The sequence below is a fragment of the Camelina sativa genome (assembly GCF_030686135.1).
Source record: "Camelina sativa chloroplast genome, complete sequence, specimen voucher B-2007-0434-12".
NCBI lineage: Eukaryota > Viridiplantae > Streptophyta > Magnoliopsida > Brassicales > Brassicaceae > Camelina > Camelina sativa.
The window spans coordinates 55,001-80,000 of NC_029337.1; the positions used below are offsets into that span (position 1 = coordinate 55,001).

The window sequence follows — 25,000 nt, forward strand, 5'->3', positions numbered from 1 at the left end:
TTGGAATAAAAAAACGTTTTTTATTTTATATTAGTATACGAGATTTTACTAAAAAAGTTCTTCATATCCTTATATTCATAAGCGAAGAACAAATATTTCTTTTTTTTTTTTTATGAGAATTTTACACAATATAAGAAAATCCTTTTTTTCATTTAGAATTGAAATTTATTAATTTCAATTACTTTACTTTTACTTAATAATCTTAGCAATTGCATCGATATGTTTTGCTTACTCTGAATAGAAAATGAACTATTCAAAAAAATTTTGCATTTTTCAATTTTTTCATTGAATGACTATTCATCTATTGTTATTGTATTTTCATTTAAATAGAGGCCAGAAGCTCTATGGAAAAATCGTGGTTCAATTTTATGTTTTCTAAGGGAGAATTGGAATACAGAGGCGAACGAAGTAAAGCAATGGATAGTTTTGCTCCTGGTGAAAAGACTACTATAAGTCAAGACCGTTTTATATATGATATGGATAAAAACTTTTATGTTTGGGGTGAGCGTTCTAATTATTCCAACAATGTTGATCTTTTAGTTAGCTCCAAGGACATTCGCAATTTCATATCGGATGACACCTTTTTTGTTAGGGATAGTAATAAGAATAGTTATTCTATATATTTTGATATAAAAAAACAAAATTTTGAGATTGACAATGATTTTAGTAACCTAGAAAATTTTTTTTATAATTATTGTAGTTCTAGTTATCTGAATAATAGATCTAAAGGTGACAACGATCTGCACTATGATCCTTACATTAAGGATACTAAATATAATTGTACTAATTACATTAATAGTTGCATTGATTCTTATTTTCGTTCTTACATCTGTATTGATAGTAACTTTTTAAGCGATAGTAATAATTCCAATGAAAGTTACATTTATAATTTCATTTGTAGTGAAAGTGGAAAGATTCGTGAAAGCAAAAATTACAAGATAAGAACTAATAGGAATCGTAGTAATTTAATAAGTTCTAAGGATTTCGATATAACTCAAAACTACAATCAATTGTGGATTCAATGCGACAATTGTTATGGATTAATGTATAAGAAAGTCAAAATAAATGTTTGTGAACAATGTGGACATTATTTGAAAATGAGTAGTTCAGAGAGAATCGAGCTTTCGATTGATCCGGGTACTTGGAATCCTATGGATGAAGACATGGTCTCCGCGGATCCCATTAAATTTCATTCGAAGGAGGAACCTTATAAAAATCGTATTGACTCTGCTCAAAAAACTACAGGATTGACTGACGCTGTTCAAACTGGTACAGGTCAACTAAACGGTATTCCGGTAGCCCTTGGGGTTATGGATTTTCGGTTTATGGGGGGTAGTATGGGATCCGTAGTAGGCGAAAAAATAACTCGTTTGATCGAGTATGCTACCAATCAATGTTTACCTCTTATTTTAGTGTGTTCTTCCGGAGGAGCACGAATGCAAGAAGGAAGTTTAAGTTTGATGCAAATGGCTAAAATTTCTTCGGTTTTATGTGATTATCAATCAAGTAAAAAGTTATTCTATATATCAATTCTTACATCTCCTACTACCGGTGGAGTGACAGCTAGTTTTGGTATGTTGGGGGATATCATTATTGCCGAACCCTATGCCTATATTGCATTTGCGGGTAAAAGAGTAATTGAACAAACATTGAAAAAAGCCGTGCCTGAAGGTTCACAAGCGGCTGAATCTTTATTACGTAAGGGCTTATTGGATGCAATTGTACCACGTAATCTTTTAAAAGGTGTTCTGAGCGAGTTATTTCAGCTCCATGCTTTTTTTCCTTTGAACAAAAATTAAATCAAATAGAACGGTTCGTTTATCAGAATTAAATGAAAACCCTGAAAAATTCATTTTTCTTTCGAATCATTTTTTTTATCGATATTCTTGTTTACTACTCAGTAAACCTCTATCAACAAGATAAAAAGTGAATTTTTTTTTAAGTTCAAATTAGACTAGACAAATACAAAAAAGTTTATTTTCCTCCCTTGCTTGTTAATGACTATTATAAGATATAAGAGAAAAAGAATAATCAATCTAACAAGGGGATTATGATACATCTATTTGGTTTTGAAAGATGAATTAGTCTATTTATTTAGTTTGGCGTTTCTTGTACCTATTTTTTTATTCTATTTCTATTAGGTTCTATTCTATATATTTCTATTAGGTTGTATATTAGTATTAGATATATATTTACTTAAAGATACTTAGTATAATTATATAATATATATAATAGAAATAAAAAAAATACAAGATATTCTAAGATATCTTTAGAATTCAGAATATAACAATAACAGGTACAAATATTAAATTGAGGTACCCATTTTATGACAACTTTCAATAACTTACCCTCTATTTTTGTGCCTTTAGTAGGCCTAGTCTTTCCGGCAATTGCAATGGCTTCTTTATTTCTTCATATTCAAAAAAATAAGATTTTTTAGATCGGCTGAAACCTAATCGTATCACCCCTTTTTTATTTTAAAAACTTCGATTCGATTCGATAAGACCCATTTGGTAGAATATTGTATAACACATAGATTCCTACAAACATAAATAAAAAAAGCTCTTATGCGTGTGTAAACGTAAAAAAACTTGCGCTCTTTTGAAAAATGGATCATCATCGGGCCGATGTCTGAAATTCCAGTGAATCTATTTATTTGTATGTATATAACTATAGGGGATCATATAAAGGAAGGAGATGTTATTATTTTAGAAATAAACAATTCAATTCTATTAATTACTCCTAAGGTAAAGGTTCACAACAAAATAGTGGATGAGAGTTACTTTGAAAAAAAAAAAGAAAGTCATATTTTCTCAATTCCAAAAAAATGTATAACTGGATCTAATATATATGAGTTGGCGATCAGAATCTATATGGATAGAATTTATAACGGGGTCTCGAAAAACAAGTAATTTCTGCTGGGCCTTTATCCTATTTTTAGGTTCATTAGGATTCTTATTGGTTGGAACTTCCAGTTATCTTGGTAGAAATGTTATATCGTTATTTCCGTCCCAGGAAATCATTTTTTTTCCACAAGGGATTGTGATGTCTTTCTATGGGATCGCGGGTCTCTTTATTAGTTGCTATTTGTGGTGCACTATTTTGTGGAATGTGGGTAGTGGTTATGATCTTTTCGACCGAAAAGAAGGAATAGTGCGTATTTTTCGTTGGGGATTTCCTGGAAAAAGTCGTCGCATCTTTTTACGATTCTTTATGAAAGATATTCAGTCCATCAGAATAGAAGTTAAAGAGGGTGTTTCTGCTCGGCGTGTCCTTTATATGGAAATTCGAGGTCAAGGGGCTATTCCTTTAATTCGTACTGATGAGAATTTTACTACACGAGAAATTGAGCAAAAAGCTGCCGAATTGGCTTACTTCTTGCGTGTACCAATTGAAGTATTTTGAAATGAATTAATTTTAAAAGACTAAATGCTTTGGCAGTAGGAAGAAAAAACGAAATAATTTATTTTTTTCCTTTTTTCAATTGAATATTAATCTATTCTTTTATGCTCGTTTTTTTTGATATATTTGATAGAAAAGGAGTTTCTTCGTCTCGAAATTAGTATTGATCGAAAAAGGGGGAATAACATCCTGGAAACCCAATTTTTCTTGATTCAAGTTGGAAGTGTATTCTGAGTCTATTTCTGTATTCTTTCTAGATTCAAAGCAAAGACTCAGTATTGAATCAACAGCAAAAGAGAAAATGGATTCATAGGCTAACTCTATTCTATTCGAATTAGAATAGAAACTCATGCTCGATAGAAATATTAGATCTAATAGAATCAACAAATGAGGTAGGTTCATTAACAATTCACAGATTCAAAATGGCAAAAAATAAAGCATTCATTCCTTTTTTTTATTTTACATCTATAGTCTTTTTGCCCTGGTTGATCTCTCTCTGCTGTAATAAAAGTTTGAAAACTTGGATTACTAATTGGTGGAATACTAGACAATGTGAAACTTTTTTGAATGATATTCAAGAAAAAAGTGTTCTAGAAAAATTCATACAATTAGAGGAACTATTCCAGCTCGATGAAATGATAAAGGAATACCCAGAAACCGATTTACAACAATTTCGTCTAGGAATCCACAAAGAAACGATCCAATTCATCAAGATACACAATGAGTATCGTATCCATACAATCTTGCACTTCTCGACAAATCTAATATCTTTCGTTATTCTAAGTGGTTATTCCTTTTGGGGTAAGGAAAAGCTTTTTATTCTGAATTCTTGGGTTCAAGAATTTCTATATAATTTAAGTGATACAATTAAAGCTTTTTCGATTCTTTTATTAACTGATTTATGTATTGGATTCCATTCGCCTCACGGTTGGGAACTAATGATTGGTTATATTTACAAAGATTTTGGGTTTGCTCATTATGAGCAAATTTTATCTGGTCTAGTTTCTACCTTTCCAGTCATTCTTGATACAATTTTTAAATATTGGATTTTTCGTTATTTAAATCGTGTATCTCCGTCACTTGTAGTGATTTATCATGCAATAAACGACTAAAAAAAGATTCACCGATCCAATTTTAATCTTTCGTACCTTATACATCATAACCAAATCAAAGTCGTATTTACTTTACTCTTTTTACCCATGAGGGATTCCTTGTATATTTCAACAAAAAAATTTGATTTTTTTTCAGTAAATGTAAATAGCAGAATTGTGGCTAGGGAAGTATATTATCGACCTAGCTAACTTTATTGTAGAAATTTTCGGGATAAATGATTGGACCATGCAAACTAGAAATACCTTTTCTTGGATAAGGGAAGAGATTACTCGCTCCATATCTGTCTCACTCATGATATATATAATAACTTGGGCATCCATTTCAAGTGCATATCCGATTTTTGCCCAGCAGAATTATGAAAATCCACGAGAGGCAACTGGGCGTATTGTATGTGCCAATTGCCATTTAGCTAATAAGCCCGTGGATATTGAGGTTCCACAAACGGTACTTCCTGATACTGTATTTGAAGCAGTTGTTAAAATTCCTTATGATATGCAACTAAAACAAGTTCTAGCTAATGGTAAAAAAGGAGCTTTGAATGTGGGAGCTGTTCTTATTTTACCGGAGGGGTTTGAATTAGCCCCCCCCGATCGTATTTCACCCGAGATGAAAGAAAAGCTGGGAGATCTGTCTTTTCAGAATTATCGCCCCAATAAAAAAAATATTCTTGTGATAGGTCCTGTTCCTGGTCAAAAATATAGTGAAATAACCTTTCCTATTCTTGCTCCGGACCCTGCTACTAATAAAGATGTTCACTTCTTAAAATATCCTATATACGTAGGTGGAAACAGGGGAAGGGGTCAGATTTATCCTGATGGTAGCAAAAGTAACAATACAGTTTATAATGCTACGGCAGGAGGGATAATAAGCAAAATTTTACGAAAAGAAAAAGGGGGATACGAAATAACCATAGTGGATGCATCAAATGGACGCGAAGTTATTGATATTATCCCTCGAGGCCTAGAACTTCTTGTTTCCGAGGGCGAATCCATTAAACTCGATCAACCATTAACGAGTAATCCTAATGTGGGTGGATTTGGTCAGGGGGATGCGGAAATAGTACTTCAAGATCCATTACGTGTCCAAGGCCTTTTGTTCTTCTTAGGATCGGTTGTTTTGGCACAAATCTTTTTGGTTCTTAAAAAGAAACAGTTTGAGAAGGTTCAATTATCCGAAATGAATTTTTAGATCTGTCTATTTAGCTTTATCAAATTCGTAAAAAAGAACAAAAAAATTATGAAAAGCCTTTTGCCTCTTTTTAGATTTGCTATTCTAGATGTCAGAAATTACTTGTATCATAGTCCTAATACTAGTATGTATATTGAGAAGAATTCACTTTACCCCCCCTTTATTTATTTTTCAATAAAAATTTGAAAAACGAAAAGAGGTGTGATGTAACTCTGTCGTTATTGACCAATTGAAATTGATAGAATGTATGAATAATCAAGAGTTTTTTTTCTAGTCGAATGGCAAAAATTGACTAGATACTAAAATCAGATAAGGAACGCACGCGCCGAAAAAAAAGGGAACCATAAATCGGCGAAACAACAAGTTTTAGGGACTATAGGGAGTATTTTTTATCTTGCTAGTCTTCGACACAAGAAAAGGAATTTTAGACATCCTTTTCTTGTGTCCATCTTGTCCGTCTTGATTCAATTCGTTAAAAATTCCTATTCTTAGTTTACATATATATTACTGTTTCTATATATATAACGTTTTAATATATTATAATATATTAATTAAAAGTATATATAATTATTAATTAATAATATAATAGTAGTTACTTTTTGTAGTTTTCTTTTTTTTTTCAATTTTGATGAAATACTAAATAAATAAAATAAGAAAAAACTTATATTTCTATTTTATATAGTATAGACCAAATTGAAAATTTTAATGATAGATCTAATGATAAAAAATATTGTGTCAGCCGGGGAAGCAGGAAAAGGGGGAATTAAGTGATTCCCCTTTTTTATTCTATCTTTGAAAGGTTAAAAAATACTATATGTTCATAATCTACTAATCTAATTAAGTTCATTTTTCAAAAACACGATAAAAATTTGTTCTGATTATTAGCAGTTCAACGGGACCCCCTCGAATCAGACAAAGAAGGAAGAGTTGGGCCCCGTTGAGTTCTTATGTTTTCACGTCTATAACTCAGCTCATCCAATTTTTACAGGGATGAACCTAATCCTGAATATGAACCATAAAAGAAAATACCTATTAAACCGATCACAAGAATACCAGCTACAGTACCTATTACCCAAAGAGGAATCCTTCCAGTAGTATCAGCCATTTATCCCGCTTCCCTCCACATTTCATCGAGTGGTCATGCTAGAAACATAAACAGTCAGAGATAATTATTATATATAATCCATCCGAATGGGATAAGAAAATTACTCCTCTTTCTTTTTTATTTTATTATTCTATGCTCTTTTCTTAATTGAAGAAATAATTCGAAAATAAAACAGCAAGTACAAAAATGAGTAATAACCCCCAATAGAGACTGGTACGATTTAATTCAACACTTTGTTCGTTCGGATTTGATTGTGTCATAGCTCTATAATTGAATTAGGTTTATCGTTGGATGAACTGCATTGCTGATATTGACCCCAAAAAAGAAACGGTAGGTACAGCTAGTCCATGAACAGCCAACCAGCGCACTGTAAAAATTGGATAGGTCCTATCTATAGTCATTGGGTCCTCCTAAAAAGATCTACTAAATTCGTCGAGTTGTTCCAAAGGATCAAAACGGCCTGTTATTAATGGAATGCCTTGTCGGCTCTCTGTAAAATACTCGTTTGGACGAGGGCTCCCGAACACATCGTAAGCTAAACCGGTGCTGACGAATAACCAGCCCGCAATGAATAGGGAAGGTATAGTAATGCTATGAATGACCCAGTATCGAATACTGGTAATAATATCAGCAAAAGAACGTTCTCCTGTGCTTCCAGACATACTGAACTCCAGATATTCTCGTAGGGAATCGATTCTGTAAAAGATGAATCAGTAAATTAAAATTAACTGAGATTGCATCTTTGTGAGATCGTCAATAAAGTACCAAGGGTATTTTTAGAGTCTACCGAATCAGTATAGCTATCCTTCTTCTGACACAGCAACGCAATTTGAATTAGTATAGAAATGGGGTGTTAGATAATTTTTTTTTCTTGCTTGTCGATGTATAACCGTGTCCCACTTTTTCAAATTACTGTAATCTATAAGGGGCTTTGATCCTTTATTCGTTTTGGACTAGAAAATAAACTAAAGATTAGATAAAATGAAAACCCAAGAGGTTAGTTTTTAATTCTAATAATTCATGAAGGAAATTTTCATATTGTCCCAAGTTAATTGAATTAAAAATTAATAAATTTCATTTTCATTGCATATGCATAATTGTAGAATAGATTTTTTTTAATGATAATGTGATCCCCCCCTTTTACTTTTTGTTTCATTTTAAGGAATGAATTTGCAGTAACAAGAAAAAGAAGAATAGTTTTGGATTGGATCAATTAAAAAGAACAACAAATAATAATAAAAATAATAACAAAAATAAAAATAATAACAAAAATACTAAATATTTGTAATGGGTGCATTGTTTTGTTGTATTCAATTCACAATTCAAAGGTTTTTTTCTTTCTTTAACTAACTACAAAGGTGATGGGTTTTTCACTCTATTTTCTATATAATCTCGAAAGAAAACAACCTAAAACCTTGAAAGGAAACGATAATAGAAATTGCTAATTACAAGTTTTAAAAATCTAGTTATCTTTTAAAATCTAGTTAAAATAAATAAATATTTTTTGGACTAATCTCGTTCTCCGTGTAGGATACCTCTTTTCTTTTTAGTCTCATTCGATAGATTAAATGAAGAAAACTGCTCTACTATTTAATCTAATGAGTTCAAATTTAAGTAAATTCAATTTTAATAAAGTAGAAAGGGGCATATTCTAGGTTCTAAGGTCAATTAAAAAAAAAAAGAATAAAACAACTTATTTTCAAATTTTTACATATTAATTCAAAAAAAGTTATATGTTTTGACTGACGTTAGATAATAGAGTTTTTTTTATTATTAATTTCTTAAAGAGTTTTTCAATTAATTAGTTACGTTAATTCTGACTCCTGAGATAGTGCAGATGCCAAAGACGATGAATTGAGTTCTTTTTATCCTTCTCTATTTTTGTTCATACCACCTATAATGATTGATAATTCACCAATTTTCAATTGAATTTTTTAATTCTTGGAACTAGTTATCTTTCTCTATTTCTAAAAAAAAATTTCAATTGAAACTTAGGGAAGTACTTTAGAAACATATGTATAAAAAAACATATTTTATTGAGTCCCTTCATGCTTACTATAACTAGTTATTTCGGTTTTCTACTAGCAGCTTTAACTATAACCTCAGTTCTATTTATTGGTCTAAGCAAAATACGACTTATTTGAAATTAATGGAATGCAGATTTTTTTATAAAAAAAGGTTTTCGGTGGTATTTCATATGTTCAATAGTTGCTTACCGTGTTAATTACCCAATTTTGGTCATTCAGATTCATCGGCAATACAGATTAAGAGCTAGGAATAGATAGTACCTCTCTTTTCTCCCTTTCAAAAATGAAAACAAAAGAAAATTGAAATGATTGAAGTTTTTTTATTTGGAATCGTCTTAGGTCTAATTCCTATTACTTTAGCTGGATTATTCGTAACTGCTTATTTACAATACAGACGTGGTGATCAGTTGGACTTTTAATTAATTAACATCTCGTTTTTTTACTGACCTCCTTCTTGCTTTCCTATGCGGGAGGTCTAATTCCGATTGCTGCTCAGTAATTTTGAACAGTGGAATTTTGACACAATCTAATAAACAAGAGTGAAATCACGCTCTGTAGGATTTGAACCTACGACATTGGGTTTTGGAGACCCACGTTCTACCGAACTGAACTAAGAGCGTTTTTCTTGTTTTTTTTCTAAAAAACGAAAAGGCTAGAAAGAGGGCATTCTTTAACCCGACTCGATTTTGTACGTATATACTATATCCTACATAGTATATCATAAATTTCAGAATTATATGTATGTCCGATTTTATTAAAAAAATCGATCAAAACAGATACCTCGTTACTGCTCAGAAGAGCAGTAATAGGTAGGGATGACAGGATTTGAACCCGTGACATTTTGTACCCAAAACAAACGCGCTACCAAGCTGCGCTACATCCCTTTCAATTGGTTTACAGTGTCATTGTAGAGAATTCCTGTCTTGTTTTCCACATCCTTCTTCTTTTTTTATTGGTATATCAAATTCATTTATTCTTTTTTCTCGTATTTCTCATATCAGATAACAAAGATATAATAAAAAAATTTCTTTTTTTTTTACAAAAATTCTCTCAATTTAAATTTTACATAAAAAGGCGTTTACGTTTTCAAATAGAATCTATAAGATCGTTCTAGTAGACAATATTTAAATTATAATTTTGAAAGCGGGGGGACGGAAGTTACGTATACAAATACAAGAACTTCTTAATTACATGTACATCTGTAGTTATATATATTACTATATATAATGTAATACAATAAAGAAGAAAGAAGGAGGATTTCAAATGCGAGATCTAAAAACATATCTTTCCGTAGCACCGGTACTAAGTACTCTATGGTTCGGTTCGTTAGCAGGTTTATTAATAGAGATTAATCGTTTATTTCCGGATGCATTAACATTTCCCTTTTTTTAATTCTAGTTATTAACATCAGAAAGGGGTGAAAATTTTAGAGATACAATCAACGACCGGGGACTCCCCCCCCCCTTTTTCTAATTTATTATAAAAAATTAATTAGAAAAAAGGGGGGGGGGGAGGTCATAAAAACGAGGGTTCAGGATCCAATTAAATTAGTAATAGAACGAAAAAAGTGTTGCTAGGGAAAGAGTATCCTATGAGATATTTAAAAAAATACTGTACAAAGATTTTCAATATAGTTTTCACAAAATCATTGTATTGTATTACTTAATTATTTTATTTTTATTTAATTACTAATTAATAAAATATTCATTGCAACGAAATATTTCAGAAATTTTTTTAGTTAACAGCTTCTATTTTTTTGGTTCTTGTTCTTTCTGGATCCTAAAATTAAAATAGAAGATTGAGGTGAATCATAAATCCAAAGGAGGTTTCATGGCCAAGGGTAAAGATGTTCGAGTAACAATTATTTTGGAATGTACCAGTTGTGTTCGAAATGATATTAAGAAAGAATCGGCGGGAATTTCCAGATATATTACTCAAAAGAATCGGCATAACACCCCCAGTCGATTGGAATTGAGAAAATTCTGTCCCTATTGTTATAAACATACAATTCACGGCGAAATCAAGAAATAGATCAAATTGAGTGTTTGTATGTCAACTTTTATTTTAAGAACAGGAATAATGCTCGTATCTATATATTATTACATATATATAAATATAAACAAATAAATCAATAGAAAGAAATCTAATCCTATATTTTTAATTCTATATAGAAACTCTATCCTATATAGAAATAGCAATCGTTTTTATTTTGATCCGACCAAAATAGGATTTTAGAGATAAGGAATAAAAAATTATGAATAAATCTAAGCGACTTTTTACTAAATCCAAGCGATCTTTTCGTAGGCGTTTGCCCCCGATCCAATCGGGGGATCGAATTGATTATAGAAACATGAGTTTAATTAGTCGATTTATTAGTGAACAAGGAAAAATATTATCTAGACGGGTGAATAGAGTGACTTTAAAACAACAACGATTAATCACTATTGCTATAAAACAAGCTCGTATTTTATCTTTGTTACCTTTTCTTAATAATCAGAAACAATTTGAAAGAAGTGAGTCGACCCCTAGAACTACTAGCCTTAGAACCAGAAAAAAATAGACTTATTCTTGAATTGAATAACAATTCCAATCTGAAGGAATTAAAAAAGAGATGAATGTTTTGTTTTGACGACTTTTTTATAATACTAATTTCTACTCTACCTTCCCCGAGCTCATTCTCCTTAGAACTCTATTTCAAAAATTTTCGTGGGTTTCTTCCAATCCCCTTATTTTTTTATGTCATTCGAAATTGTATAAAGACAACTCCTATTTAATAGAGCTATTTGTGCAAGTATTTTCCGATTAAGAAGTAATTGCTTCTTGTACAGATTGTGTATGAATTGGTTATAACTATAGAATACCCCCATTTCGTGAATTACGGCATTTATTCGAGTGATCCATAAACGGCGAAAATCTCTTTTTCTTTTACCCCTATCCCGATGAGCCGAAACTAAAGCTCTTATTCTCTGTTGAGTCATAGTTCGTGTAAGTCGTGAATGAGCCCCTCGAAAGCTTGATGCAAATAAACGAAGTTTTGTTCTACGCCTCCGAGCTATATATCCGCGTTTAATTCTAGTCATTGAATAAATCAAACTTTGATGAATAACTAATTCTTTTTTTAGTTATTCTTTTCCCCTTTACTAGTCTATTAATAATCAAACGAATTATTCCAATGTATAAAAAAAATTCCAATGGCTTTTGCTACTCTAACCTTCCCCACCACTATTTTTTGCTAGGTATTTTCCTTTGCTTTGAAAGGATAAATCCCCTTGATATAAAAAAATAGAATAACTACAAAAAGTAGTAAATAGAAATAGAATTGGATAAATAGTGGGTTCCATCGTTTCTATGGTTACTTCTAAAACGGTGAGGTCCTCTCTATACACCGGAGCTCCTTCTTTTAATTAATCAATACTATTGGTAACTTGCACAATTCACATTCTTTGGCTCTACCCCATGAATATTCCAGTAATAGGTCTTTCACAATGAGATCCCCTTTATACAGTAACGGTATTTCATTTTGAAAATTGATTTGGTCATTTACCCTGTTAGTCCGTTCTTTTCTTTTAAGAGTGGAATCTTTTTTCTAAAAAATGGAATTTCCCCCGCTTAATGGATAATCATTTGTTATCATTGGGGGTTTTCTAAAAAATGGAGTTGGTTGGATTTGCACCAATGTAAACCATAAGTTTCAGACACAATAGAATATATGAACGATCTATATTTTTTAAATAATGAATCGAGTTCCTCCATTCTATTTTATTCACAGGTACTGATCCGTGATATTTCAAAAAGAATTTCCTTTTTATGTCTCAGTCTATGATCTAAACGAGTCGCACATACACCCGAGTACATGTTCCTCGTCGCTGAGGGCATCCCCGAAGCGCTGGGGATTTCGTGACGTTTCGGATTGGCTGTCTTGTATTTCTAATAAGTTGTTTAATGGTTGGCATACGGAATCATATAAATAATGGGCTGGTTTAGATTAGTTCTAACCGGCTAATTCTGAATTACTTCTCTATCAAGATTCTCTTCAATATAAAAAAAATATTGAAGAGAATATGAAAGTAAACCTTTAATCTAAAAAGATATAAAATTAGAAATTGTAGATTTGTATGAAATCGCTCCTATGTTTTATTGAACCGCTACAAGATCAACAATTCCATGAGTTTGGGCTTCTGTTGCTGACATAAAAACATCCCTTTCCATGTCTTCGGATACAACCCATATAGGTTTGCCCGTTCTTTGTACATAAACCCTTGTGATGGTTTCGCGAAGTTTTAGTAATTCTTCCGCTTCCAAGATAAATTCTCCCGTTTGTGCCTCATAAAACGAACTTGCGGGTTGATGGATCATTACCCTGATGATATAGTTTCTATTTCGCAGAATGAGGCAGGATAAAAAAAAAAAACAGAGAAAATTGAATAACCGTACAGGCTTTTTTGTGCATTGCATACGGCTCCACTATGGAATTGACTTTTTTTACCTTTCCTTTTGGCGAAAGAAAACAAAATATAGGTTGTATTATACGCAGATCCAAAAATCATCCAATTACCATCCTTCTTTTTTTGTAGAAGTTAAAAAAATACTATGATGGTTCCGTTGCTTTATATATCATTTTTTTGATTCAGCAATCCCAAAGTGTCTTTTTTTTGATAAATTTTGTAAATAAGCTTCCGGTGTGAAAACAAAGTTTGTGACGCTGAAATGTGCCCAAATAGGTAAGATATCATTTGAAATACCTCTTCCTTATCTCATACTACTCTTTCAATATATAATCTAATTTTTTTTAATCTAAAAAATTTCATATTGAATTCGAAGTGCCATGCTATTATTACTTAACTAATTCATATTTCCGATGGCGAAGGCATAGTATTTTTTCTCGAAAATAAAAAACTCATTGGCGCCAAGCGTGAGGGAATGCTATACGTTTGGTAATTGCTCCTCCGACCAGGATAAAGGATGCTATTGAAGCGGCCAATCCCATGCATATTGTCTGTACATCGGGTCGCACAAATTGCATAGTATCATAAATAGCCATTCCAGATATTACCCATCCACCAGGAGAGTTTATAAACAAATAAAGATCTTTGGTATCCTTTTCTATACTGAGATATATCATAAGACTAATAAGTTGATTCGAGATTTCGGTATCAACCTCTTGGCCTAAAAAAAATAATCTTTCTCGATAAAGTCGGTTGATTAGGATAAAATTTTATTCCTTAGGAGCCGTACAGGCACCTTTTGGTGCATACGGTTCAACAAAAATTGTGAAAAAATCAATGTGTCGATTCCAACCTCCCCTTTTTTCATAGAAGGTTTTTCTTTCTAACTTATAACGGAAGGGCTTGCTCCCAAAAGTAAAAGAAATTTTTAGTTTTGGCGCCTTTTATTAGATATTATAATCCTCTAATAAAACGATTGATTAAGCCTGTCAGACTCATTTGATTCATTGATATTTTTTTTTCATCGAGGTTCAGTTGAAATGGCGATGGTTTTTTCTTGTTCCTGAATGGGCTTTTTACTTTTTTTATTCCATTTTTTAGGTTTATGCTCTACCCCGAGTAAAAGGAAAAATTTGCCCGATTTTGATTTGCACATATAGGACAAATAAACTAAATACCGCGTCTTTTTTTACTACTCCTTCGTTTTTTTTCAATTCATTTCTTTCACATGTCTTCTGTCAAATAGTCAACAAATTTTGAATTATTTTATTTGAGCAACAGTTTTAGATAACCCTGTTTCAAATTTTTTATAGAATTTTTATCAGAATTTTGCATATCATATTAAGTAGTTAATTATAAAAATATTATATATTAATTATCAATTGGGTTTTTGCTAAACGGAGCCTGGATACTTCATTTTATTAGTCCGATCACGTAAACCATAAAAAAATTTGATAATCTAATATCAATCTAAATACTCCCTGCATTTAATTCCACTTTATTTTTTGCGCTTCGCGTTACAAATTTTTGATAATTCAATCAATCGTTTCGAGCGAAACAGAGGATATCTCGATCGAGGGAGAAAATGGGGAAATCCCATATAGCCCGATATATCTGACAAGTCGCACTATATGTCAACCCAAGATGTATCTCCTTCTCCAGGACTTCGAAAAGGTACTTTTGGAACGCCAATAGGCATGAAATGAAAAAAAAAAGAGAATGAAGTTCTCTATTTCACTTTGATGTGGAAACGTAAGATTGGGGTTTCGGTTTTTAATACTATTATCCTTTTTTCCTACTTTATTAATCATATTTCAATTAATTATATTTAATACATAAGTTGAATAAGCTTAAATAAAATATAAAATAAAAGTAAAGTAAGAGAGAATTAATAAAACTAAAGGAAATTTTTTACGAACGGGCTTCTGAATGATCAATAACAATAGCTATCTTGGTTCATATAAAATAGGATTCACCCCCATTGCGTATTGGTACTTATCGGATATAGAATAGATCCGCTTCCCTTTTTTCTATGAATTGAATTGTTCCATTATTACTAACAGAATAGAACAAATATTAATCCTTTCTCCGAAAAAAATTACCTAAAAAGGGGGGGTACGTAGCATAGTTTTTTCCAATGCAATAAAGTTACATAGTGTCTATTTTTCGTTGATAAAGGGGTATTTCCATGGGTTTGCCTTGGTATCGTGTTCATACTGTTGTATTGAATGATCCCGGTCGTTTACTTTCTGTTCATATAATGCATACTGCTCTAGTTGCTGGTTGGGCCGGCTCGATGGCTCTATATGAATTAGCAGTTTTTGATCCCTCCGACCCCGTTCTTGATCCAATGTGGAGACAAGGTATGTTCGTTATACCTTTCATGACTCGTTTAGGAATAACCAATTCGTGGGGCGGTTGGAATATTACAGGAGGGACTATAACGAATCCGGGTCTTTGGAGTTACGAAGGGGTAGCCGGAGCACATATCGTGTTTTCTGGCTTGTGCTTCTTGGCAGCTATTTGGCATTGGGTATATTGGGATCTAGAAATTTTTTGTGATGAACGTACAGGAAAACCTTCTTTGGATTTACCCAAGATTTTTGGAATTCATTTATTTCTTTCAGGAGTGGCTTGCTTCGGTTTTGGCGCATTTCATGTAACAGGATTATATGGTCCTGGAATATGGGTATCCGACCCTTATGGACTAACCGGAAAGGTCCAACCCGTAAACCCGGCGTGGGGCGTGGAGGGTTTTGACCCTTTTGTTCCGGGAGGAATAGCCTCTCATCATATTGCAGCAGGGACGTTGGGTATATTAGCGGGCCTATTCCATCTTAGTGTTCGTCCGCCTCAACGTCTATATAAAGGATTACGTATGGGCAATATTGAAACCGTCCTTTCCAGTAGTATTGCTGCTGTCTTTTTTGCAGCTTTTATTGTTGCTGGAACTATGTGGTATGGTTCTGCAACTACTCCCATCGAATTATTTGGTCCTACTCGTTATCAATGGGATCAGGGATACTTTCAACAAGAAATATATCGACGAGTTAGTGCTGGACTGGCTGAAAATCAAAGTTTATCAGAAGCTTGGGCTAAAATTCCTGAAAAATTAGCTTTTTATGATTATATTGGTAATAATCCAGCAAAAGGGGGGTTATTCCGAGCGGGTTCAATGGACAATGGGGATGGAATAGCTGTTGGATGGTTAGGACACCCCGTCTTTAGAAATAAAGAAGGGCGTGAACTTTTTGTACGCCGTATGCCTACTTTTTTTGAAACATTTCCGGTTGTTTTGGTAGACGGAGACGGAATTGTTAGAGCCGACGTCCCATTTAGAAGGGCAGAATCAAAATATAGTGTCGAACAAGTAGGTGTAACTGTTGAGTTTTATGGTGGTGAGCTCAACGGAGTGAGTTATAGTGATCCCGCAACTGTGAAAAAATATGCTAGACGGGCTCAATTGGGTGAGATTTTTGAATTAGATCGTGCGACTTTGAAATCCGATGGTGTTTTTCGTAGCAGCCCAAGAGGTTGGTTTACGTTTGGACATGCTTCATTTGCTCTACTTTTCTTCTTTGGACACATTTGGCATGGTTCTAGAACCCTCTTCAGAGATGTTTTTGCTGGTATTGATCCAGATTTGGATGCTCAAGTGGAATTTGGGGCATTCCAAAAACTTGGAGATCCAACTACAAAACGACAAGCAGTCTGATGCAACATTGCTTTTTTTCTTCTAGTTTCTGTTTGCGATTTTATTTAATAGGTAGGGTACTGTAGGAATCTTTATTTAAATCGCTGCCGTTTCTTTGACTCTTTTTCTAGAGGGATACTCCCAAGTAAAAAAAACAGGTATGAAAGCTATAATTGTAAACCACGATCAAATTTATGGAAGCATTGGTTTATACATTTCTCTTAGTATCCACTTTAGGAATAATTTTTTTCGCTATTTTTTTTCGGGAACCACCTAAAATTTCAACTAAAAAATGAAATAATTTTTCATTATCTTCATTGACGTAATCAGCCTCCAAATATTTGGAGGCTGATTACGTCAACTAGTCCCCGTGTTCCTCGAATGGATCTCTTAGTTGTTGAGAGGGTTGCCCAAAGGCAGTATATAGAGCATACCCAGTAAAACTTACAAGTAACCCAGATATAAAGATGGCGACTAGGGTTGCTGTTTCCATTATTATAGAATTGAAAGACCACACTGGATCTATGCTAAGATCATTTATTTACAACGGAATGGTATACAAAGTCAACAGATCGTAATGAATACAAAATAAGATTTATGGCTACACAAACTGTTGAGGATAGTTCTAGATCTGGTCCAAGAAGCACTACTGTAGGGAAGTTATTGAAACCATTGAATTCCGAATATGGTAAAGTAGCTCCTGGATGGGGAACGACCCCTTTGATGGGTGTTGCAATGGCTCTATTTGCAGTATTCCTATCTATTATTTTGGAGATTTATAATTCTTCTGTTCTACTGGATGGAATTTCAGTTAATTAGACTGAGAAGAATCTTGCAGTTCTCGCTTTTAGCTCGATACAAAAAAGTAAAGTATGTAGGTCTAACAATTTTAGCCTATTAGCCTTTGGTAGTTCGACCGCGAAATTATTTTCTGCATTGTATATTTCCGGAATATGAGTGTGTGACTTGTTAGAATTGACCCTACGGATAGTACAGAGAATGGGGTCTGTCATCTTTATCAAGATGGTTTTACTTCGTCGGATATTCATTCGAGTATCTGGAGCACGAAATAGATCAAATAGATCACAAAGTATTCGAACTATGATTCATACTTAATACTCAGACCTCGTAGCCGGACTTCTTTCCGTTCTATCTTATAAACTTTAATAAATCAAAATAGTTTTCTGCTTTTAAACTCTTATTTGGATCAAAGGACAAACGCTTCTTTGTATTTTATGTTTTTAGTCATTATAGCTTTTTTTTGATTGAATAAGTGATGATCCAATGGTTCTCACTCAGTGAACTTTGGACTTTGAAGGTTTCATTGAATTATCGTGGTTCTCGTATGAATCTGAGGTTTCAATTGATTAGTTAAGTAGGGTCTTAACAAGAGAATTCCTATCAATAATAAAGAAAACAAGAAGAAATCCCTATCCCCGTTCCATACAAATACCAAATAAAAAAAGATAATAAAGATAGGTAATCTAGAAGATTCAAGAGGCCTGTAACGATCAACACAACATAAAGACGAATGAGCTTACTTGATTTTTTGGCATTTAACCACAAAGACGAGCTTTCGCATTTTGACTCTTTCATATCTTTAAATAATATTGAATGAGAGACAAGTTTAAAACTTTATATTCCATATCTGTTTCAATAAGTATTTGGGTCTTTTTTTGTTTGAGCTGTACGAGATGAAATTCTCATATACAGTTCTTGGAGGGGGAGTAACCTTGGTTTACCTATCTCAATAAAGTTTATGATTGGTTCGAAGAACGTCTTGAGATTCAGGCGATTGCAGATGATATAACTAGTAAATATGTTCCTCCACATGTCAACATATTTTATTGTCTAGGTGGAATTACCCTTACTTGTTTTTTAGTACAAGTAGCTACGGGATTTGCTATGACTTTTTATTACCGTCCAACCGTTACTGAAGCTTTTGCTTCTGTTCAATATATAATGACTGAAGCTAACTTTGGTTGGTTAATCCGATCAGTTCATAGATGGTCGGCAAGTATGATGGTCCTAATGATGATCCTGCACGTATTTCGTGTATACCTCACCGGTGGTTTTAAAAAACCTCGCGAATTAACTTGGGTTACTGGTGTGGTTCTGGGTGTATTGACCGCATCTTTTGGTGTAACAGGTTATTCTTTACCTTGGGATCAAATTGGTTATTGGGCAGTCAAAATTGTAACAGGTGTACCTGACGCTATTCCGGTAATAGGATCACCTCTTGTAGAATTATTACGCGGAAGTGCTAGTGTTGGACAATCCACTTTGACTCGTTTTTATAGTTTACACACTTTTGTATTACCTCTTCTTACGGCCGTCTTTATGTTAATGCATTTCCTAATGATACGTAAGCAAGGTATTTCTGGTCCCTTATAAATAATATAGAATATAGATTATAGATATTTGTACTTACTTATTACTTGGTGAAGGAACGATAGTATTTTATTGCTATAAATATGGATTATTAAAAAAATAAGACATGTATTTGGATATTTCCCTTCAACTCCACAATATTTTATTATTTTTTTGACATAAAAGGTTGAAGGGAATTCTATGAAGAGATAATGGATTATGGGAGTGTGTGACTTGAACTATTGATCGGGCCGTGCAGAAATATGACTTTATCTGCTACATTGGAATTCCCAACCAAATGTGTCTTTGTTCCAACCACTGTGTAAGCCCCATACAGGGGATAGGCTGGTTCACTTGAAGAGAATCTTTTCTATGATCATACCCGACGCTGTCGTGGATGAGTGGGCTCCGTAAAATCCAGTAGATTAAGGGATGGAACATAATCCTGATTATGTTTTTAGTTATTTTGGACTAAAAAAAAATAATTAATAGTATGTAAATGCATTCATTTTCTCTGCATCAACACGATTTATAATACTATCGGAGTGAATACAGGATCTAATGAAGAGTAGAGGGTAGACTCCATTAGTAACAAGTAAATCCTTTGTATTTGAAAAATCTCGATATAATTTTTGAGATTAAGGACGAATTGATAAGGTATGAGACGACCCAGAAAGCACTTAATCATGATCAACTTTTTAAGCTTACGTGGGTGTTGAGCATTTACCTGTAAGAATGGAATTTCTGGAATCTTTAGTTGCAATAACTTTGGAATCGGATAATTCTTTTTTTACATATTAAATACTTGTGGATAACATATATATTTTTTGTATGTATTCATTTAGTTTGATTAATTCTTGCTCGAGCCGGATGATAAAAAATTATCATGTCCGGTTCCCTCGGGGGATGGATCCATAAGAATTCACCTATCCCAATAACAAAAAAACCAGATTTGAATGATCCTGTATTACGAGCTAAATTAGCTAAAGGTATGGGTCACAATTATTACGGGGAACCCGCATGGCCCAACGACCTTTTATATATTTTTCCAGTAGTCATTCTTGGTACCATTGCCTGTAACGTAGGCTTAGCGGTTTTAGAACCATCAATGATTGGTGAACCTGCGGATCCTTTTGCAACTCCTTTAGAAATATTACCTGAATGGTATTTCTTTCCTGTATTTCAAATACTTCGTACAGTGCCTAACAAATTATTGGGTGTTCTTTTAATGGTTTCAGTACCAGCGGGATTATTAACCGTACCCTTTTTGGAAAATGTTAATAAGTTTCAAAATCCATTTCGTCGTCCAGTAGCGACAACCGTCTTTTTGATTGGCACCGTGGCGGCGCTGTGGTTAGGTATTGGAGCAACATTACCGATTGATAAATCTCTAACTTTAGGTCTTTTTTAATTAAATTTATTCAATTGTAAAATAAAAGACGTGGGTATCTAGGGAGTAATCATTTCCAAATGAATTCTCCCTAGATACATATCTAATTCATTTCATTAATTAATTAAAAAGGGTTCGACTGGAAAATAGAAATTACGTTGAAGGTTTAAAATCCATTTCAATTTCAAATTGATTTTTTAGTCAATTTTTTTTTGAAATGCTTTTTCTATTTTTTTTCTAGAATGTCTAATATCTTTTTTACATCTTCTACGTGAAAATGTTCAATTTTGATAAGGTCTTCTTGACTGTTATTCAAAAGGTCCAATAATGTATGTATATTGGACTTTTTGAGACAATTATAGATTCTGGGAGGCAATTCTAATTGGTCAATAAAAATATATTGAAAGGCTAGTTCTTTTGTTTTTTTTCTTAGGTTAACTAATCTATTATGAAAAGGAAAAAAGGGTAAAGTAACTTGATGTTGATTGTTCTCTAAATAGAACGTTTCTTCTTCTACATGTAGAAAAGGAATAAATAAATTAATCAAATTCCGGGAGGCTTCATGAAGTGCTTCTTTAGGAGTTAAACTTCCATTTGTCCATATTTCTAGAAAAAGAATCTCTTGTTTTTCATTCCCATTCCCATAAGAATGAATACTATGATTCGCGTTTTGAACAGGCATGAATACAGCATCGATAGGATAACTTCTGTCTTCAAAGTTATTTGACATTTTTAGACTATATCCGCGATTCCTCTCGATTTTTAATTCAATACACAAATCTATTGGTTCCGTTAAGGTAGCTATATGCTGTGTATTATCAATGATTTCCACAGAGGGCGGTAAAATTATGTCTCGAGCAGTTATATATCCAGGACCTTGGACACAAATCAGCGCGTTGCGCGTTCCATATAGATTACTTCTTAATACAATCTCGTTCAAATTCATTAAAATTTCATGTACTGATTCTTGAATACCTACTATGTTAGAATAGTCATGTGGTATGTTCTCAGATTTTGCACGTGTAATACATGTTCCTTCTATTTCGCCAAGTAAAGCTCTTCGCATCGCAATGCCTATTGTGTCGCCTTGACCTTTCATAAGTGGAGACAGAATAAAGCGTCCATAATAAAGACGTTTACTGTCTCTTCTTGATTCAACACACTTCCACTGTAGTGTCCGAGTAGATACTTTGACTTTCTCTCGAACCATAGTAATTTTATTTGATCAGATCATTGAATCGTTTATTTCTCTTGAAACCCTTTCATCCTTTAGTTAGTTCTATACACGTCTTTTTTTAGGGGGTCTACAACCATTATGTGGCATAGGGGTTACATCTCGTACGAAACTTAAAAGTATACCGCTTCTACGAATAGCTCGTAATGCTGCATCTCTTCCGAGTCCAGGGCCTTTTATCCTTACTTCAGCTCGTTGCATCCCTTGATCCACTACTGCTCGAATAGCATTTCCTGCTGCGGTTTGGGCAGCAAAAGGAGTTCCTCTTCTTGTACCCCGGAATCCACAAGTACCTGCGGAGGACCAAGAAATCACCCGACCCCGTACATCTGTAACGGTCACAATGGTATTGTTGAAACTTGCTTGAACATGAATAACTCCCTTTGGTATTCTACGTACATTTTTACGTGAACCACTACGTGTATTTTTACGTGAACCAATTCTTAATATAGGTTTTGCCATATTTTTTCATTTCACAAGAAATATATGGATATATCCATTTCATGTCAAAACAGACCTTTTTTTTTCCAGCTCTTTGGACGTGCCGTTTCCTTTACGTGAGTTCGTTTAGTAAGATTATCCTTGTCTTTGTTTATGCCTCGGGTTGGAACAAATTACTATAATTCGTCCCCTCCTGCGGATTAGTCGACACTTTTCACAAATTTTACGAACGGAAGCCCTTATTTTCATAGTTGTTATTCCTTAATTCTGTGAATATATTTATTGGTGGACGAAAAAAAGGTTTCTTGATATTTTTGAATCTTGAATTGTATCTTCGTGAAAGGAATGGTTGAAATTAAAAAAAACCACTTACTCATTTGAATCCTTGTTATGGAGTCTAGAAAATGGCTGTCCCCTGATTAATTTATTTATATCTAAGAACTTACTCAAAATTTTACTTTTTTATCCTATTTTTATCCTATAGGTATACCTAAAATATGTCGAATCCTTTCAGAAGCATGAAAAAAAATCTTTAGTATCTAAACAAAATCGAAACATGCCGTTCTGAAGTTATTCAGAAAGAAAACTTTCATTAATTCATTTTTTCTTTAATTTCATTCGAAGTAAAACATCCGAAACTTTTTTGAACAGGGTTTTTATTACGCAACCCCCCCCCCTTTTTTTCACAAATCGTAAATTCCAGATATCTAATTTTTATATTAGAAGGATTACCATATATAACACAAAATTTCTCCGCCGATTCTTTTTAGTCGAGCTTCTCGGTCTGTCATTATACCTTGAGAAGTCGAAAGGATTACAATCCCTATTCCGCCTAAAATTCGTGGAATTCGTTGAGAGTTAGAATAGATTCGTAGACCCGGTCGACTTATTCTCTTTAAATTTAAAATCGTTTTATAAGATTCTTTCTTATTTCGTCTGTGTCTTAGGGTTAAAATCAAAAAATATTGGTTGCTTTCGCGATGTTTCCTCACGTTTTCGATAAAACCCTCTCGTAAAAGGATTTTAACTATGCTTTCGGTGATGTTAGTCGATCCTATCCGAACCGTACCTTTTCTATTCATGTCAGCATTTCGTATAGAGGTTATTATATCAGCAATAGTGTCTTTACCCATGATAAGTTAAAATTCCTTCTTGTTCTATAATTTTGATATAATCAACATGTTCTTTTTCTTTTATTTATATATAGATATAGACGAATTATATATTAATATATGAATTAAATTCTTAATATTTTATTATTAAGGGTATATGCGTGATACACAATCGATTAATTAATTTTATTTCAATACCAGTTTTTTAATCCTATACTAAACTATTGATATTTAGATCTTATAATACCTCAGGAGCTAATGAAACTATTTTAGTAAAGTTTAATTGTCTCAATTCCCGTGGGATCGCCCCAAAAACTCGAGTTCCTTTTGGATTTCCTTCTTGATCAATGACAACTGCGGCATTGTCATCATATCGTATTATCGTCCCATTGTTACGTTTGAGTTCTTTACAAGTACGTACAATTACAGCTCTAATCACTTCTGATCTTTCTAGAGGAGTATTTGGTATTGCTTCTTTGATTACAGCAACAATAACGTCACCAATATGAGCATATCGGCGATTACTAGCTCCTATTATTCGAATACACATCAATTCTCGAGCCCCGCTGTTGTCTGCTACATTCAAATAGGTTTGTGGTTGAATCATATCATTTTTTTTGTATCTCTTCTTTTAATGCAAAGGACGAAGTAAAAAAATATTGTTTGTCAAAAAAAAAGAAAACTTATAATCTTTTTATCCTTAAATGTTATTTAGCTTTTTCATTCTATACTCCTATTCAGAAATAATGAATTGGGTTTTTATAGGCATTTTTGATGCCGCTATTGAAATAGCTTTTCTGGCTATATTTTCGGGTACACCGCCCATTTCATAAAGGATTTTACCTGGTTTAACCACAGCTACCCAATACTCGGGGGATCCTTTCCCAGAACCCATACGCGTTTCCGCAGGTCTTACTGTAACTGGTTTATCTGGAAATATACGTACCCAAATTTTTCCACCGCGTCGTACATTTCGTGTCATTGCTCGTCGCCCTGCTTCTATTTGTCTAGATGTGATCCAAGCGGGTTCAAGTGTTTGAAGAGCATATCTGCCAAAACAAATACGATTCCCACGAGAAGATATTCCTTTTAGTCTTCCTCGATGTTGTTTACGAAATCTGGTTCTTTTTGGGTTATAGTTGATGGGTTTTTTCTAAATTAGAAATTCCATCTCTACTACAGAACTGAACGTGAGAGTTTCTTCTCATCCAGCTCCTCGCGAATAAAAGGACTAAAAAAGTTTGTATTACGATATAGATGTAGTTAATGATTAATTCTATTAATCATGGTATTAAATTTCATCTGATTTCTTCTAAATTTGTGTATGTCTTTTTCGAAATGGAATCCAAGATGAATTCTATTTATTTAAAAATAACGTAATATCATCATCTTGAATGTCGTTTTTGTTAGAGTTAGAATATTCTAACAAATCCTTATTTTCTTTTATCTTTTTAAAAATTTTTTTTACTTGAAAAAAAA

At 33.1% G+C, this 25,000-nt stretch overlaps 29 protein-coding genes and 2 non-coding genes across 32 annotated transcripts. All coding sequences in view use genetic code 11, as the record gives it.

Annotated features, from left to right (window-relative positions):
• The first annotated feature begins 344 nt into the window (after positions 1-344).
• Positions 345-1,799, forward strand: accD (acetyl-CoA carboxylase beta subunit). The gene has a single exon. The coding sequence runs from the start codon at positions 345-347 to the stop codon at positions 1,797-1,799; it is 1,455 nt and encodes a 484-aa protein (YP_009231084.1).
• A 527-nt stretch (positions 1,800-2,326) lies between these two features.
• On the forward strand, positions 2,327-2,440 carry psaI (photosystem I subunit VIII). Its single transcript has one exon. It carries the CDS (start codon positions 2,327-2,329, stop codon positions 2,438-2,440), a length of 114 nt encoding a protein of 37 aa, YP_009231085.1.
• A 410-nt stretch (positions 2,441-2,850) lies between these two features.
• Positions 2,851-3,405, forward strand: ycf4 (photosystem I assembly protein Ycf4). Its single transcript has one exon. The coding sequence runs from the start codon at positions 2,851-2,853 to the stop codon at positions 3,403-3,405; it is 555 nt and encodes a 184-aa protein (YP_009231086.1).
• A 419-nt stretch (positions 3,406-3,824) lies between these two features.
• On the forward strand, positions 3,825-4,514 carry cemA (envelope membrane protein). The gene has a single exon. The coding sequence runs from the start codon at positions 3,825-3,827 to the stop codon at positions 4,512-4,514; it is 690 nt and encodes a 229-aa protein (YP_009231087.1).
• Positions 4,515-4,740: 226 nt separating this feature from the next.
• On the forward strand, positions 4,741-5,703 carry petA (cytochrome f). Its single transcript has one exon. It carries the CDS (start codon positions 4,741-4,743, stop codon positions 5,701-5,703), a length of 963 nt encoding a protein of 320 aa, YP_009231088.1.
• A 982-nt stretch (positions 5,704-6,685) lies between these two features.
• Positions 6,686-6,808, reverse strand: psbJ (photosystem II protein J). The gene has a single exon. The coding sequence runs from the start codon at positions 6,806-6,808 to the stop codon at positions 6,686-6,688; it is 123 nt and encodes a 40-aa protein (YP_009231089.1).
• A 143-nt stretch (positions 6,809-6,951) lies between these two features.
• Positions 6,952-7,068, reverse strand: psbL (photosystem II protein L). The gene has a single exon. It carries the CDS (start codon positions 7,066-7,068, stop codon positions 6,952-6,954), a length of 117 nt encoding a protein of 38 aa, YP_009231090.1.
• A 21-nt stretch (positions 7,069-7,089) lies between these two features.
• Positions 7,090-7,209, reverse strand: psbF (photosystem II protein VI). The gene has a single exon. The coding sequence runs from the start codon at positions 7,207-7,209 to the stop codon at positions 7,090-7,092; it is 120 nt and encodes a 39-aa protein (YP_009231091.1).
• Positions 7,210-7,218: 9 nt separating this feature from the next.
• Positions 7,219-7,470, reverse strand: psbE (photosystem II protein V). Its single transcript has one exon. It carries the CDS (start codon positions 7,468-7,470, stop codon positions 7,219-7,221), a length of 252 nt encoding a protein of 83 aa, YP_009231092.1.
• Positions 7,471-8,856: 1,386 nt separating this feature from the next.
• Positions 8,857-8,952, forward strand: petL (cytochrome b6/f complex subunit VI). The gene has a single exon. The coding sequence runs from the start codon at positions 8,857-8,859 to the stop codon at positions 8,950-8,952; it is 96 nt and encodes a 31-aa protein (YP_009231093.1).
• A 188-nt stretch (positions 8,953-9,140) lies between these two features.
• Positions 9,141-9,254, forward strand: petG (cytochrome b6/f complex subunit V). Its single transcript has one exon. The coding sequence runs from the start codon at positions 9,141-9,143 to the stop codon at positions 9,252-9,254; it is 114 nt and encodes a 37-aa protein (YP_009231094.1).
• A 127-nt stretch (positions 9,255-9,381) lies between these two features.
• trnW lies at positions 9,382-9,455 on the reverse strand. The gene has a single exon. It is a non-coding gene; the product is annotated as a tRNA-Trp (tRNA).
• Positions 9,456-9,645: 190 nt separating this feature from the next.
• trnP lies at positions 9,646-9,719 on the reverse strand. The gene has a single exon. It is a non-coding gene; the product is annotated as a tRNA-Pro (tRNA).
• Positions 9,720-10,098: 379 nt separating this feature from the next.
• psaJ (PSI J protein) lies at positions 10,099-10,227 on the forward strand. The gene has a single exon. It carries the CDS (start codon positions 10,099-10,101, stop codon positions 10,225-10,227), a length of 129 nt encoding a protein of 42 aa, YP_009231095.1.
• Positions 10,228-10,665: 438 nt separating this feature from the next.
• Positions 10,666-10,866, forward strand: rpl33 (ribosomal protein L33). The gene has a single exon. The coding sequence runs from the start codon at positions 10,666-10,668 to the stop codon at positions 10,864-10,866; it is 201 nt and encodes a 66-aa protein (YP_009231096.1).
• A 223-nt stretch (positions 10,867-11,089) lies between these two features.
• Positions 11,090-11,395, forward strand: rps18 (ribosomal protein S18). Its single transcript has one exon. It carries the CDS (start codon positions 11,090-11,092, stop codon positions 11,393-11,395), a length of 306 nt encoding a protein of 101 aa, YP_009231097.1.
• A 166-nt stretch (positions 11,396-11,561) lies between these two features.
• On the reverse strand, positions 11,562-11,915 carry rpl20 (ribosomal protein L20). The gene has a single exon. It carries the CDS (start codon positions 11,913-11,915, stop codon positions 11,562-11,564), a length of 354 nt encoding a protein of 117 aa, YP_009231098.1.
• A 759-nt stretch (positions 11,916-12,674) lies between these two features.
• On the reverse strand, positions 12,675-12,788 carry rps12 (ribosomal protein S12; one of the parts in which the record gives this gene). Coding sequence (YP_009231055.1) covers positions 12,675-12,788 — 114 coding nt within the window.
• Positions 12,789-12,969: 181 nt separating this feature from the next.
• On the reverse strand, positions 12,970-13,197 carry clpP (ATP-dependent Clp protease proteolytic subunit; one of the parts in which the record gives this gene). Coding sequence (YP_009231100.1) covers positions 12,970-13,197 — 228 coding nt within the window.
• On the reverse strand, positions 13,745-14,036 carry clpP (ATP-dependent Clp protease proteolytic subunit; one of the parts in which the record gives this gene). Coding sequence (YP_009231100.1) covers positions 13,745-14,036 — 292 coding nt within the window.
• clpP (ATP-dependent Clp protease proteolytic subunit) lies at positions 14,909-14,979 on the reverse strand (one of the parts in which the record gives this gene). Coding sequence (YP_009231100.1) covers positions 14,909-14,979 — 71 coding nt within the window.
• Positions 14,980-15,468: 489 nt separating this feature from the next.
• psbB (photosystem II 47 kDa protein) lies at positions 15,469-16,995 on the forward strand. Its single transcript has one exon. It carries the CDS (start codon positions 15,469-15,471, stop codon positions 16,993-16,995), a length of 1,527 nt encoding a protein of 508 aa, YP_009231101.1.
• Positions 16,996-17,168: 173 nt separating this feature from the next.
• Positions 17,169-17,270, forward strand: psbT (photosystem II protein T). Its single transcript has one exon. The coding sequence runs from the start codon at positions 17,169-17,171 to the stop codon at positions 17,268-17,270; it is 102 nt and encodes a 33-aa protein (YP_009231102.1).
• Positions 17,271-17,335: 65 nt separating this feature from the next.
• psbN (photosystem II protein N) lies at positions 17,336-17,467 on the reverse strand. The gene has a single exon. The coding sequence runs from the start codon at positions 17,465-17,467 to the stop codon at positions 17,336-17,338; it is 132 nt and encodes a 43-aa protein (YP_009231103.1).
• Positions 17,468-17,571: 104 nt separating this feature from the next.
• psbH (photosystem II protein H) lies at positions 17,572-17,793 on the forward strand. Its single transcript has one exon. It carries the CDS (start codon positions 17,572-17,574, stop codon positions 17,791-17,793), a length of 222 nt encoding a protein of 73 aa, YP_009231104.1.
• Positions 17,794-17,927: 134 nt separating this feature from the next.
• petB (cytochrome b6) lies at positions 17,928-17,933 on the forward strand (one of the parts in which the record gives this gene). Coding sequence (YP_009231105.1) covers positions 17,928-17,933 — 6 coding nt within the window.
• On the forward strand, positions 18,727-19,368 carry petB (cytochrome b6; one of the parts in which the record gives this gene). Coding sequence (YP_009231105.1) covers positions 18,727-19,368 — 642 coding nt within the window.
• A 195-nt stretch (positions 19,369-19,563) lies between these two features.
• petD (cytochrome b6/f complex subunit IV) lies at positions 19,564-19,571 on the forward strand (one of the parts in which the record gives this gene). Coding sequence (YP_009231106.1) covers positions 19,564-19,571 — 8 coding nt within the window.
• petD (cytochrome b6/f complex subunit IV) lies at positions 20,281-20,755 on the forward strand (one of the parts in which the record gives this gene). Coding sequence (YP_009231106.1) covers positions 20,281-20,755 — 475 coding nt within the window.
• Positions 20,756-20,960: 205 nt separating this feature from the next.
• On the reverse strand, positions 20,961-21,944 carry rpoA (RNA polymerase alpha subunit). The gene has a single exon. The coding sequence runs from the start codon at positions 21,942-21,944 to the stop codon at positions 20,961-20,963; it is 984 nt and encodes a 327-aa protein (YP_009231107.1).
• A 69-nt stretch (positions 21,945-22,013) lies between these two features.
• On the reverse strand, positions 22,014-22,430 carry rps11 (ribosomal protein S11). Its single transcript has one exon. It carries the CDS (start codon positions 22,428-22,430, stop codon positions 22,014-22,016), a length of 417 nt encoding a protein of 138 aa, YP_009231108.1.
• Positions 22,431-22,544: 114 nt separating this feature from the next.
• rpl36 (ribosomal protein L36) lies at positions 22,545-22,658 on the reverse strand. Its single transcript has one exon. It carries the CDS (start codon positions 22,656-22,658, stop codon positions 22,545-22,547), a length of 114 nt encoding a protein of 37 aa, YP_009231109.1.
• Positions 22,659-23,137: 479 nt separating this feature from the next.
• rps8 (ribosomal protein S8) lies at positions 23,138-23,542 on the reverse strand. The gene has a single exon. It carries the CDS (start codon positions 23,540-23,542, stop codon positions 23,138-23,140), a length of 405 nt encoding a protein of 134 aa, YP_009231110.1.
• A 217-nt stretch (positions 23,543-23,759) lies between these two features.
• Positions 23,760-24,128, reverse strand: rpl14 (ribosomal protein L14). Its single transcript has one exon. The coding sequence runs from the start codon at positions 24,126-24,128 to the stop codon at positions 23,760-23,762; it is 369 nt and encodes a 122-aa protein (YP_009231111.1).
• Positions 24,129-24,254: 126 nt separating this feature from the next.
• Positions 24,255-24,653, reverse strand: rpl16 (ribosomal protein L16; one of the parts in which the record gives this gene). Coding sequence (YP_009231112.1) covers positions 24,255-24,653 — 399 coding nt within the window.